The sequence below is a fragment of the Dunckerocampus dactyliophorus genome, chromosome 5, assembly GCF_027744805.1.
Source record: "Dunckerocampus dactyliophorus isolate RoL2022-P2 chromosome 5, RoL_Ddac_1.1, whole genome shotgun sequence".
Classification (NCBI taxonomy): Eukaryota; Metazoa; Chordata; class Actinopteri; order Syngnathiformes; family Syngnathidae; genus Dunckerocampus; species Dunckerocampus dactyliophorus.
Genome location: NC_072823.1, coordinates 8,399,406 through 8,413,506, shown reverse-complemented (window position 1 = coordinate 8,413,506; position 14,101 = coordinate 8,399,406). Strand labels below are relative to the sequence as shown.

General features: G+C 43.1%; 1 protein-coding gene across 2 annotated transcripts in view; it reads right to left on the bottom strand.

Annotated features, from left to right (window-relative positions):
* Positions 1-14,101, bottom strand: part of abtb2b (ankyrin repeat and BTB (POZ) domain containing 2b) — a 40,099-nt gene that overhangs the window by 2,510 nt on the left and 23,488 nt on the right. The window contains exons 2-15 of one of the 2 annotated variants that reach the window (XM_054777180.1): positions 12,023-12,172; positions 8,878-9,088; positions 4,620-4,772; positions 4,182-4,347; positions 3,959-4,048; positions 3,739-3,840; positions 3,446-3,542; positions 2,510-2,645; positions 1,393-1,652; positions 1,152-1,330; positions 944-1,049; positions 670-772; positions 498-585; positions 320-388 (exon numbers count right to left, since the gene is read on the bottom strand). In XM_054777180.1, the coding sequence (XP_054633155.1) occupies positions 320-388; positions 498-585; positions 670-772; positions 944-1,049; positions 1,152-1,330; positions 1,393-1,652; positions 2,510-2,645; positions 3,446-3,542; positions 3,739-3,840; positions 3,959-4,048; positions 4,182-4,347; positions 4,620-4,772; positions 8,878-9,088; positions 12,023-12,172 (1,910 nt within the window). Of the gene's footprint in view, positions 1-319; positions 389-497; positions 586-669; positions 773-943; positions 1,331-1,392; positions 1,653-2,509; positions 2,646-3,445; positions 3,543-3,738; positions 3,841-3,958; positions 4,049-4,181; positions 4,348-4,619; positions 4,773-8,877; positions 9,089-12,022; positions 12,173-14,101 lie in introns of both variants that reach the window. The other variant, XM_054777179.1, reaches the window with a different exon arrangement.

Genomic DNA, 14,101 nt, shown 5'->3' with positions numbered 1-14,101 from the left:
ACGCAACTCCTCATTGCTCATAACACATTTCACGTCTGCTTCAAATACTGTATTCTGCTTTTAAAGAAACCAGTGTTAGGTACATAGATTTCAGACGCGTGCCATCTTTTAGCTTGATTTAAATTTTCAGTTAAAATGGCGCTGTTAATACATACAAATGTGACTAATAAGTAGTCTTATCCTTGTGGATGCAGAATATATATATACTGTACAAAAGGCATGCACACAATTTATAGGCTTTAATATAAGAAAAACACATTTTGTTGTAAAATAGTGCAGGACAATTTAATTACTATTTGGTAGATGAATTAACTCTCACCTCCAACAAATCAGGCACTTTGGTTTTAAGCGACTCTGTTCCTCCACAGTACAGGTATGACATCATCATCTGCACAAACGTCAAAAGTCACATGTAGTCAGCGTACAGGGCACATCTGGTTGTGTTTTAATGCTACGTTGGATGTCATTGGACGGAAATGAACAAGCAGAAAGGTCACCTGGAAAACATTGTACTTGACGTCACTGATCTCAATCTGCTTGGTGGCACTTTTATCAGAACCAGAGGATGCAAGCAGACATTTGAATCTGGAGGGAGAGAAAAGCATCTCAGTGAGAACGTGTCAGGAAAATGACGTGAAGGACTGCGCATGAGAACCTGAGTGCACTCACCTGTCAGAGGCTGTGATCAGCAGGACCCTGTGGCCGTAAAAGGGTTTGCCTTCTACCAGGAAAGTCACATCTGACATCTCCTGGTTATTCAGGAAGTGAGGGTCTGCAGGGTAACAATCACACTTAAAAGCTGCTACCTTGGAAAGTACCTTCAGATAACTTCGCTCTGGCGCTATAGAAATGAATTCAGCGCATATCCAGTAACAAACACATGAATCATAAGTGATCATCAGTGTTGTGTCTGTTGAGAGTAGAAGAAGAGTAGCGTTCTTACCCAACTGTGCTGAGAGTGCTGCCTTCACCTCAGGGACAGCAGGAAGAGGAGCTGGGCCAAAGCAGTGACTAAAAATGCTGCACACCTGTTGTACGATGGCATCGTTCTGAAAGAAGAATGTGAAGATGAAGATGAACGCTGATGATCCTATTTTTGTGTTTCCGTGTTGTAGCTTGATGAAAAGAAGAATCCAGCCTGCGTTGCCTACCTTGGTGGTGCGAAGGATGTTGAACATGAGCGGCAGGCCCATGGTGACCAGCTCCTCACAGTAATCTTCTTCTCTGATGCTGGTGAACTCTCTGAGGAGGGACAACGTGACCCCAACTCTGGACTGCTGCTGAGCACACCGCAGGGACTCAAGCCACACATGCAGCTTCCACGGAACGCCTGGAGAGAAGCGGTCAGATGGACGGCATGGACGCATGATGTAGGCAGTTTTTGTTACCTACCTAGCGCTCGTAGCTCCATGGTGACGTCCAGGTAGCCGTGCTCGGCACTGTAGTAGCTGGCCTCCTGCAGAGCCTTCATCCTGGCCTTGCACAGCCTGGCTAAGCCCCCCTCAGGGGAGGGATTGGCGAGGGGGGGAAGAGGGAGGAAAGGGCAGATGCCAGCGTCCTCCCCCTCCACCCCCTCAGCGAGTATCTCCTCCAGAGACAGGACGTCCTCTTTGACTTTCTGGGGCTGAGTCAGGAGCTTTCTCAGCACGTTCCTGGCGTGATAAGGAGAGGAAGAGCATTACGGACGAGGATGGCCGAGGCAAAGAGAGGAGAGAACTTGCGGGAGAAGGTGTGGAGAGATTTATAGGCGCTCGTGTTGCACCACATCCATCCAAGACTGTGACCCTTGGGCCTCCTCCCATTGTGGAATGTGACGTGTTGAGTCTGTATTGTGTTCACACGTACTCGAGAGACAGCAGGTGGAGATGTTTACATCAGCAGCCGGTGCTCACAGGCACAAGGATCGTAAAACTAAATTAGCAACTTTGCACCTTAATGCAAAAAACGAAGTCTTCATTAGGGATATTGATATTATCAGCCGCATAAAAATGAGATATCGGATCATATCGGTATTGCTTTTTCTGCTGATAATGATCGGCTCGTGATTTGATGATGTACTCCACAGAGCAACAAGCTCAGTATGTCCGGGGAGTGGAATTATTTACAAGTGTTACCTTCGGATTTTTAAAATATGCAGTTTGCAATGACTGTAAAGTGTTTTGCTCTTTGCACGAGAAATGCAACTCCACCTAAATAGTAGCGCTGACTACTACGAAGGACTGACCGTGGCGTGCTGGTTATGCGGGGGGGGGAGTAAGGTGTCTTCTTTCAGTACTTCTAATCTAATATCACTCCTCAGGAAGAATCACTCGGAGTCACAGGAGTGTTTTTGCACTTTTCCTATAACTTGCATTGCCTGTTGTCGTATTGTGCACAGCGTTTATTTGTGAAATACATCCAGTAGAAGAAGCATAACGTGTTCATTACACAGCATTAGTGCTGGACAATACTGGATATCGGTCAGAAAGTCAATATTGAGCATCTCTAGTCAGAGGGAGGCTAGAAGTACCTGTGGCCATGTGCTGCAGCATGGCTGAAGCAGTTCATGTCTTCATAAAGGGACGACGTCAGAGCGTTTCCACCGCACGCCTTCGATAATGGGTCGGCACCTCTTGCCAGCAACAAGGTCACCATCTCATAGTTGCCTGGACACAATGCAAAGTCACGTCAGTCACGTCCACAAAACAACAGATAAAAGCTACATTTGTGTCATTACATCCAAAACTTTTGTTTCCTTTAACATTAAAATGTAAAAGAAGAATGTTTTCTTGCCTCTTTTGTTACTGCTTTTGACCACTCATCCAAAATATTGAACTGCTAGTAGAAAGAAGAGCTGTATGAAAGCTGTTCAAATGTAACTTTAATGGCTACTTTTTGGAGAGTCTACTTTTTTTTGGATACACCCTGTATAAAAGTAGCCTTTTATTAGTGGCTAAAATTTCACATTTCCCGCTTTTTCACTGTAATGATGGACTCTTCACACGCTGTCAGCATGGTTATGCAGAGCATGCGTGCCTTCTCCTGCAGCTCTGTGTGCCTCTTAGATGATCCCACACAGGAATGTTGCCCTGAAGCTTGTAAACAGCCGCAGGCAACACTCCTCTTTCTCGCTAAGCCTCCATTCAGCCTCTCACTTTGTCCGTCCAATTTGACATTCACAACTCAATTGTGTCCTTCCCCTCTGTGATGGTGCACCACTGTATGGGTGATTGATGTGATAAACTGTTGCTTGTTTGCATGCACAAACTACACCAGCTCTCATTTGGTCATCTCTAAGTTGTCACTTCTAAATAGTCTAAATAGTCATTTGGTTAGCACAACACTGATAAGAACAGAGAGCAGTCTCTATTAGCAGCTGTGCCTTATGCTGTGCATGTATATATATATGTGTGTGTGTGTGTGTGTGTGTGTGTGTGCCTGTGTGTGTGTGTGTGTGTGTGGCCACCTGCTGCTGAGGCCAGCTGCAGCGGGGTGTCGGCCGTGCTCTCCTGTCCATTACGGACTGCAGCTCCCTCCACGTTGGCCCCAGCATCCAACAGTAGCTGCAAAGACACATCTGTTCCATTAAACAATGCTTGACATCCGGCAGCTCATTTATGGCCTGACCTCTGACCTGACATTTGTCAATCCACTTCTAAAAGGCTTACAGCTCTGTGTGTACACTTTACTGGGGACTGTAGTCTCCATTCAAAAGAAAGTATGTGTGTGTGTGTGTGTGTGTGTGTGTGTGTGTCCCACCTGCACCACTGAGATGTGTCCGTGCAGTACAGCGAAGGTGAGCGCCGCCCAGTGTCGACTGTCAGGATGCACAGAGGGGTGCTTCTGAGAGCACGGGGGAACCTGTCATCCAGGACACAAACAATTGGAAAAAAGCTTCTTGGGCTTTCAGACATGCTAGTAAAGATTTTTAATTAAAGTGCTTTTCGGGTAGAAGCTGGAATTATTGAAGAATATTTACCGCCACATCAAGGTTGGCGCCAGCGTCAATCAGCATCTGTACGAGGGCCTCATCTCCAGCAGCGCAGGCATACATCAGAGGGGTCATCCCCTGAGAGACGGAGACACAAAAAAAAAAGCAAATAGATAATGAAAATGTCTTTGCTTGTCCTGTATATTAGTGTCAGGCTGCTATCAGCACACCAGCAGACTTATGAAAACAAAGAAAATGCGATGGCCAGCACCTGGTCGTCCATGCTGTTGACGCCATCAGGCCCCAGCAGATTGATAGCTTGACCGATGAGGTCCGTGCGGCCGCAGTTGAGCATTCGGAAGCCCAGATCTAGATGGAACTTGTCTGTGGCTGCCTTGGAATCCAAGCGCTTGAAGGAGCTGAAGCAGCACTCGGGCCTGATGAGGACACAACAAAGCAACAACACAAACTTTCAGCTGAGCAGCTTGGAATGCACCGAATGCACTGTGAGCAATCTAAAATAAAATATGTATAAGCGTCTTTGTTTCCTCTGAAGATATTGTTTTGCTTTAATTTGTCCCATTCAGATCGGTTCTGATGTTATTTGTGAATGTTTTGATAAGTAGGGCATTGTCGTGTAACCTCATATGACCAGATGCAACGCAGACATTCCACAGGCTGGGTATACAGCATGTGTGCTCACACGTACTTAAGCTGTCTGGGTTCACAGTCCAGTCCAGGAAGGAGCAGCCTGGCAGTCTGTCTGACATCATCAGTGTCCACCAGCAGACTCTTGCGATGCTCAGCGTGAACTAAGGCCACTCTGATCCACTCCATCAGAGGCGGCAGCAACAGGAACGGCCTGTGAAGGTAAAGGATGAACAATTCCATGTCAGTGCTTGTGAAGTGTGATACATTTGACTCTGCTACTACTTGAACCAGTTGTATCATGTCTCTCTGTAAGACGTAGTGCTCAGGGAGGATTTGCTGACATGTCATGATTCAGTCACATTTAGAGGAAGCTCATAAACTGTCATCAAACATGACGTGTGTGTCTCTGGCAGCTGTTCCCCTAAACCGTGACTCACTTATTACAGCTTTTATTCTCTCCCATACACATACTCACAGTCACGTCACATTGCCATTTTTGAGTTACCGTAAATGCAGACGCCTTACTGTACAGTACTGTAGTTCTATGTACATTGAACGTATCTGGAAGTACTTCCAACCCAGCATCTACAGAAACATGCTTAAAAAATGATGTCGGTGCGGAAGGACAAGGAAAAGAGAATCAACTACAACTAAAAAAAGAACTAAAATGCTAAAAGTAGAAGTGGCCGACAAATTGGATCTAAAGAAGGTGTTGGTAGAAGAAAGTAGCTTTCATCTCAGAGAAGTACAAGAATAAACATCAATGGGAAAGTGTGCTATGGAATGCGCCCATGCAGACTGTGATTGACAAATCACCTCCATCCGTTGTTTTAGTCCTCATTATACCTCACAGCACTTCTCCTAATAGCTAACCTCATTTTACCCTACCTGGTCTTGTTATCTTGTATCTAGCGTGTTCTCATGAAGTGTATTTGAACAATGGCCGACATGGTGAGTCTTATTGTTAATGTTTGTTATGCTTGTGCTAAGCAGTTAGGTAGGATGTTAATCATTGTTTGAACAGTGTTATCGTGACTCACAAGATGCCCTACCCCTGCTTTGATGGGCAGCTTCACTATTCTTGAGGGGAGATGTGAAGAGGTCCAATGCATGGAATGAATTCAAGCATGAATGCTGCATCGCACATGTGAGGTCTTACTATTCATAAGCACTGAGACCTTTGTGGTGCCGTTTGTTCTTCTCTGCGATGACTTTACGTCACTACCTGCGGTTTCCTATGGAACATATCCTCCTGTGCAAGCAACCTCATTCATGATGTCTGCTCATACTATGCAATGTAAAGTGCAGTTATTTGGCCAAATGTCTCATTTTCATCAAACACTGATACAAGTACAAGATGTCTGCAAAATAAACTTGCTGAAGTGTCCCAGCATGCACACATCATGGTGCATTTAAAGCCTTAAATGTCTCCCATTTAGCTATTTAAAGTTCACCCAGGCTGGGAAGTCAAACAAGCAGACAAGAGGCAGGATCACAACAAGATGGATGCTTGATGGGGTTGATGGGTGCCTGCAGGGAGGGTTTGAGTGCTGGGGAAATGGCGAGGTGGCAGGTGTAGTATGTCTAAATTAAGAAAAGGGGGTGGGTGGTCATTTTGGTTATAGTGCCAGTGGTGTAGAGTGATAAGAAAGCCGTGTTTCTCAGGAGTGGATGAAGAGCAGACAGCTTGGGAATCGATGCCAAACCTCTTAATGGTATCCTCCTCTCAACACGCATTGGTCGCCTGTGCATTTGCGCAAAAGTGTCTGTCTTCCTGGTGGCCACAGGGCATCAAAGCAGCTAATGTTCTTCATTCTTGCTTAATGGACGACCAGGCCTTGTAATTTACTTCCTTGTTGAAAACATAGACACACAACGCTGCAACTAATGCAGGGCCAACGAACGTTGTCCGAATACTACTGTTGACTTCATAATGAAGTCTATACATCTCCTCCTCATAGGCTGCTGCACAAAACAATTTGTAATAATCTCCACCTCCACCTTCTTCTGGTATATAGTATTGGGACACCTCTTTACACGTCCCATCTAACTCTATGTCTGGGTTATGCCTCTCAGCCTGAAACACAAACCTCAGCTCTGTCGAAGTCGTTACAACATCAAAGCCTGCACGTCTGTTAGCACTGAAACCAGATAGTACTTATGACTAGCTGAGAGATCTGAAACAGCAGGATAGACACACACAGACTTGTAAAGACAAACTTTCACACACTTGTTTATACATAGTCACACGCAGAAATATTAGCTCTGAGTCACGGCGCTTTCTTCACCATGACCTGACTTTGACAGTCTACTAATTCTCTTCAAGTTGTTGGAAACGTCCAGATATTTTTCTCCACAGGAGGCACCACTGTACACATGCATGTCCACAGCACTCCGAAGCTAAGGGGACAGACCTTGGTCAAGGTACCTACTGATCTAGAGTCTGATTACTCTAGTAAAGACTCCATAAAAGGCGTGTAAGAGTATCTGATGTAACATTGGCGAGAAGTGTCCTCCATCAATTATCTCCTATCGCTGCACCGCATCTACCCATTAGTGATCTCTTGAATCAACGGCAGGAAAACAAAAAGTGTGTGTGGTGGTATGTGTAGAGGAGAATTGCTTTCAGAGAGGAGAGGAGAATCCAGACTAATGGTATTGTAAACCAGAAAATGCTAAATTGTGATATAATAACATCACCATTTCTAAATGGATTCAGTTAAATCACAGACGATGGGTGTCTTATTTAGCACAGGTGAGGTCATCAATCTGTATTGCTTCCCATATCAGGACATTTTTGCATGGTATCCGGGTATGGCTTTCAATCTATGATGTAATTGATCATTTTCGTCCTAAATTAATTTATTCCCTGTGTTTGGTGTTGCTGCTGAGCAAGTGCATGCTGAAGAATTACAGAGCCGTTTCTGAGTGAATTGTACTTTCTAGTTCCTGATAGAAGCGTGACCTGGTAGCATGTGGCAACAAAAGATATGAACACACACAGAAAATCATCGGCATTCCAGTAAAAGTATCTACCATTGCTTTGAAGCTACTGCAATTAGTCCGCTCAGAAGGCCTACTAATACTTGATGGTGTGGCCCACACAGATTTGGTGGTTTGGGGGTTTCCACCAAAGATTCCATAACGGCGACCGCTGACTTCAACAAGAGCAATGGTGAGGCCCACTGAAGGGGAGAAGTCTGTATCATTACCAGGCGCTAGGATTGTAATCACAACCAGTCTTGCACTGCCCCCTCCCCTCACCTGGGCCTGGACCTTCACAGGTACTAAAATGTGTAATCTGAATATAGCAGATGTCACAGAGTACAATCACTTCCTCTTGCTGATATACACCCAACATTAAAAACACCTGAACACTTGTTAGAAGCTGCCAGTAAAAGTAACAGTAAAGGACGGGTGTTTATTTGCTACTATATTACCTTTGATACTAATGAGGAACCCTTTCACCTGCACTACGTTCAGTCATCATTAAATGTGTGTATGGGAGCTGGCTGGTGTTCTTAGGCTAATTTAATCAAATTATTTAATGGCATAGCTATCAAAACCATGTATTTAATCTTAGATAGTACTCCATTTGTCCATTTTTTTAGTTACCCTGAAAGTGTGTCATAGATATACTGGACACGTGCATGTGTATTTAATTTTCCAACACACACTCAATTATCAGTAATAAAGTTATTTTAACTTACTGCACATAATGTGGCATTAAACACATTGTTTCAGTTTTAACAGGAAAATGGTACCAGGTGTTTTCTTCAAATGGAAAAAAAAAACACACAGGACAGTAAACATCATGGTTACTTCACAGTCCAAATAAGATCTGAGGCGCTCCGAACAGAATTATATGCTATTAGGGCCCCTCTAAAATCCTTCAAACCAGAAGTCTTTGGCCTAACTCTCCCTCTAAGGTGTAGTTCCCTCTGCTGTCACATCAACATTAACACCTGGAAGCTTTTGCTTACCTGTAATTTGCCCACAGAACACTTTTTGATGTGTGCATTTCACACGAGAGCATAAGATCAACGTTGAGAAAAGGTGAGGTGCAGTACAACCTGTTTGGCGTATGTTTGGTTTGGGTTTTGCCAGTGACATTTATTGTAACTCATGGTAGCGGTCAAAATATTTCTATATTTATATTTACAAATAGCAATTATGCGAAAATTAAGAAAGAAAAAATGCTCATGAAGCTTCTTATTGGCTCCGAAACAGTCAAAATGTGATCCTACATTCACTAGGTCTCTCACACAAGTTTGTAAAGAACCTTAACCTCTCATGTGATCATGCATGACTCTCACCTCTCTTTGCTTAGTGCCATGCGTGGGGGATCTAAGTTGGGATTCTCCATGGACTCCATTTGCGGGCAGCGCAGGAAGTAATAGAGGGTGTGGAGGGCGTCAGGTGACCAGGACACAGGCTGCTGGGGGCGTGCATGGCGGGCTGGACTCAACCCTGGACGCACCAAGCTCAGGCGCTGCATGTGGTGCATGGCACGGGACACCAGGTCACCTGCAAAAAATACAAATTGGACATGTTGACATCAAATGGTTCACTTGCTCAGAAAAGTATCTACACTGGGCTTGTAGTCAGACCCCTCACACATGGCAGGGGGCTCTTAAAAACAAATAACAAGAGATCTCAGCGCTTAATGTAAACTCTGCGGGTTTCCAATCTAACCGGAATTCCCCTTTTCCTAAACCACTTACATTTAACACTCCGGCACTTATTACTCTCCCTGCATGTCTTCAGTGCTATCTGTCATCAGCGGTGTCATTATCAGTAAACACAGCCAGATGCCAATGCTAAATCATCATTTATCTTTAACTACTGAAGGAGTTAATACCTTGACAGATAGTGTATCAACAGTACCAATAAAGCATTCATCCAATTCTTCATGATGCAGTCCAATCATTGCACTCAGTCTATTCGTTGTGTGTTCAATAAATGCGTAAAAGTATAAAAGTATATCAATGTGTACACTTTCTGGGGCGCACACCGTAAGTATCACTGTTGATTAAAAAAATATTAACACTACAGTACAACTATATAACCATAACAACTATGGTGTTTTAATGAGTTCATAGCGCAATAAAAACACTGTGTACATTTGGACCCGTTTAGTGTCTGGGTGTGCAGAACAAACTAAACAGAAAGTCACTGAACCTTATTATTCAAAAGGGGAATTGTAGGCCATTAGGAGAGCATTTGCATGACCATATTTGTCCCAAATGTAAAGAGCAATGAATGGACTATCAGTCATCACAGGAAGGGTGTGTGTGTGTGTGTAGAGGAGGGGGTGTTGTGGGTCGAAAGAACAAGGGAGAGTGAAACAGGCCAAGTTGAACTTGGTATCATATAGCACTCATTTAGTATGATTACCGCAGGGTTAATTTCTAACCGGATTAGCATGACTGGGGCAGTGCAGGGGTTGAGGCTTGGGGGTTTGGCCAGTGTGTGTGTGTGCATGTGCGCATTAAAGAGTTTGGGTTAGATAGGGTTGGCTCTCCTTAAACAGACCCCACTTAAAGCTGAAGGGCCTCCTTTGTGTTAACCGCTAACAGCAGTCCACCCAGGAGGTCTCCTAGGAATTCTTGCCTAAGATGGAGTCTTTCCCTGGTTTTACAACCCATATTGTGCCCTGAGGCCTAAACTAGCTGTCAGGAGTGAAACACCAAAATGAAACACTACATCTCTAAGATTGCTTATAATATTACCTTTTAGGGCTCAATGTAAGAATGTTTTTGTAATTGTTGTTGTTTTTTTTAATACGGTTTGCAAAATATTGTTAATTACAGCTATTTGTCTGAGATTGGAAGTTTATTTACTTAAAAACCCATTAACAAAAATACTGCGCACTTTTGCAGTAGCATAACGCACAAGTGCACCATAGTTGGGTTGAGGACCACTACTGACCTGCAAATAAAATATTCAAGCGTGTCCAAAGGGAACTTTTCAAAGCCAGTCTAGCTGCAAATCTGTATTTCCAGCAGTTTTGCATATTTTGCTAAAATATTTAGTATCGTGCCGTCCAATATCCATCCTGTTCAAGTATGCTGTGTGTTCATGTGTCTGGCCAAGTCCACAGTAAAGATCCAACAGGACTGAGCAGCCAAGTACAGACACTCCTGTATGGTCTCCTTGGCCTCACATCAGAGTGCCAACCCCTCTGTATTTTGGTTGTGTGCATGGATATCAGTAAACACATTGCCTGTGTGTGTCTGTTTGTGTTTGTAGGCGCGAAAGAGTGTGAAGCATGCCAGCCCTGCCCAAACCAGCTCAGATTCATACCACTAGAGCAATGTGGCACAAAGAGTCCACTGAGCAAGTGGGAGAAAGAGTGTGTCTGTGTTAGAGAGCGTGCATTCACTTTCTTAATGACCAGCTAACGATGGCGGTGTATGAACGTGGTCTTGTGTTCAAGGAACAAATGGCAAAGTGTTTGCTCGTTTGGAAAGAGGAAACCGATATGCACTCACACCAAACCTATTTCTCTTACCCTGTCACAACAATCTTTCCATCCCTTACTCAGACCAGAACCTGATTTATCCACCATGTCCATAATTCTCTTCTACTTTTCCATCATCCTTCGCTGCCTCACCTTTTAATGACCTTTTAAATAGATATTTGAATGACTGAGCCCAGCTTTCCATCACTGTCATGTGAAGTAGAGTAAATATATAGTATGTTATGACATATACTTTAACAAAGACATAGATGAGGTTAAAGGAGAGCACTATAGGCACAACCTGACTGACAGAACACACGGGTTGACATGGGAACTTGAGTATACTAGCAGCATATATGAATGGTGCATACCTGTCAACATTTGCACTTGAAAATCAGGGCATTTCTTTGGAAAATAAGAAAAAAATAATTCTGGTCTTTACGCCACATTTTTTAGCAAATTTCTACTTTTTTTCCTTTGAAGTTAATATACAGGAAAAATAGGGGAACCTATTGAAACAGGAGGGCTCCAGGAAAGAATAAAATGGGAGGGAGGGGTTGACAGGTATGTCTTGGTGGTCAGGTGAGACAAATGGCAATCAAGTCATACAATACCATCATGCCCCCCTGCTTATTTATACAAAAAACATGTAATGGCATCAGGATTCATGACACTACCATGTAAATTTATTGGAAATGAAGTACTAAGTTGCAAAAAATGGAGTCGCGTTTGGCGCTCTATTATAAAAACACAGTAGCTGGTCCATCAGTGCAACATTTTGCTTTGCATTTCAATCAAAATGCAGTACAACGACAGAAAAAAAAAACATTCTCACAACATTCTCTTTCTGTTAGATGAAAGATTCGCCTCCTTTCTGACCCTTTATCAACTTCACTATTTGAGATATGAAATAGCATGTCAGATATTGTCAGCTGTTTTGCAACACTATTATATTTAGCTTCACTGAGACTTGATGCGCTGAAGTGTACATGACTTACTGAGTTCAGAGATGCTGCCCACACAGGTAGCCAGCAGGGACTGTTCCAGCGTCCTGAGCTCCAGCTGGGCATAGGCATCCTCCCTGCAGTCCACAGAAGTCTGCTGATTCTCTGTATAGGGACTGAAATGGGCCGGGAGGGACAAGACACCTACGAGAGTGAAAAACAGGGAGAAAGGAATTTATAACGGACACATAATGTTCGTGAGGATTGCAAACAAGTCTCAGCATTGCCTCTGTAGAACTGTTGGTGGGGGTATTTACCGAGTAAATGTGTAAACTTGCAACATGTAATCCATAGTAATGAGTCCAAATAAAAACAGTGAGTGAGTTGTGGTCAGGAAAATAAAGTAAGCAAATGGCATATGGTGTCCGCAAGTAAAACAAATGCTAGTGACTTCACATGATCATCCCTTTAATATAATGGCAATTAAAACCATTGACATAACATTGCAATGAATTTAGAGTGGTGATCAGACACTAATTAAATAAGTAGATCATGAACAACTTTTCACAGCTCATGTGACAGTAAACAGTAAATACAAACAACGGTTTGATGATTGGGATGGTCCATCAAACGACAGACCCCAACAGAAGTCCAGCACCATACAACAGGAAATACATGGGATTTTGAATTTGTTCCTGTTTTTACAAAACAACTTGCAAACAAGTTATTAATTATAAGAAGGAGCTTTAGTTGGGGATTTATTTGGAATACTTGCTAAAAGCCTCAACATTAAATACTGTGAGCCAGTGGTGGGAAATGACTGGCTCTCAAGAGCTGAGATGTACAATTCATTGTAGTGGAATGAGCCAAAATAATTCTATATAATACTATTTTGCATGGATATACTGAAATGGGTCAGTCTCATGTGAGATTTCCTTCTCATATGGACCCCTGGACTGGAGAGGTTGTTATCCCAGCCACGCCACCCCCAACAAAGTGAGTATATGAGTCTGTATAATCTTAAATATGCTATGTGGAGTATGGATTACCTACATCTCTAAATTACATTTACTAATAGTGTACCTGCTGAGGTGGCTGCTCTCCCACTAAATTGAATTAAAATAGGATGAACCAGAGGCTACCCTTCTCATCAAGGAATTACTGCACCCCCAAAAAAACAATTTGTACAAATGAAAATGATATTTGGCAAATATTATGTGAAGTTGTTTAAGTTTGAAACGGTAACAATTTGAGCTTTTAATGCAATGAAGTCCTGAAAGATTGTTTGCAGCACATTTGCAAAAAGGTTCTGACCTTGTCAGTCACAAGCATGCACCAAAATCAGCAGATATCAGACTGAAAGATAAGTGACTCACAGAGCATAAGTAGGACCAAGCCGATCCCATTGTTAGGAACTGTGATATCAGCAGTATTTGTAAACAAGCAGTCTTGTTCAGCAAGACAGTCTTGTTTGAAAGTGTGTTGTGTTGAATTGTGAGAAGATTTTCTCTTGACTTTGTTTGCTTGAACTGCCTTTTGGATGTGTTCGTTTTTATGGTTCATTTGGTTTTATGACCTAATCCAAACACACCCTGCTATATCATGCACAGTCATCAAACAACCATTGCAGCCTTAAGCAGCAACATGGTGTCGGCTGCACACTACCCCCAGTATTAACACATCTCTTTATTGCTCCGTAAAAGATAGGTCAACTGTGAGATTAAATGTAATTGCAAACATAAATCCTGATGCTGTTAATGCAAGCTGCAGTGTAGAGATGGTTGAGAATTGATTCCAAAACTCTCAAGTTTTTACTGAACTGGGGCACGTGGGTATTCGTCTTTAAGTCGCAGTAAACTTACTACTTACCCCTGCTGCCGCGATAAAAAATAGAAAAGGAAACCAGCTAACATGGCATTGAATGTTAGTCTAACAGCATTTCCTTGTTATATACTGTATGTGCAAGTTTCTCAGGTGACATAGACGCCGCATAGAACGCTGAATCATTCGTCAACGTCACCACCATATTGGATGTGGCAAAAGAGACAGGGGAAGTCGCCTAATTCATATTGTGCATGGAACTGTGCCAACCGGTTTACAGTCCAAACAAGATCTCATGGGGTTATCTTTCAC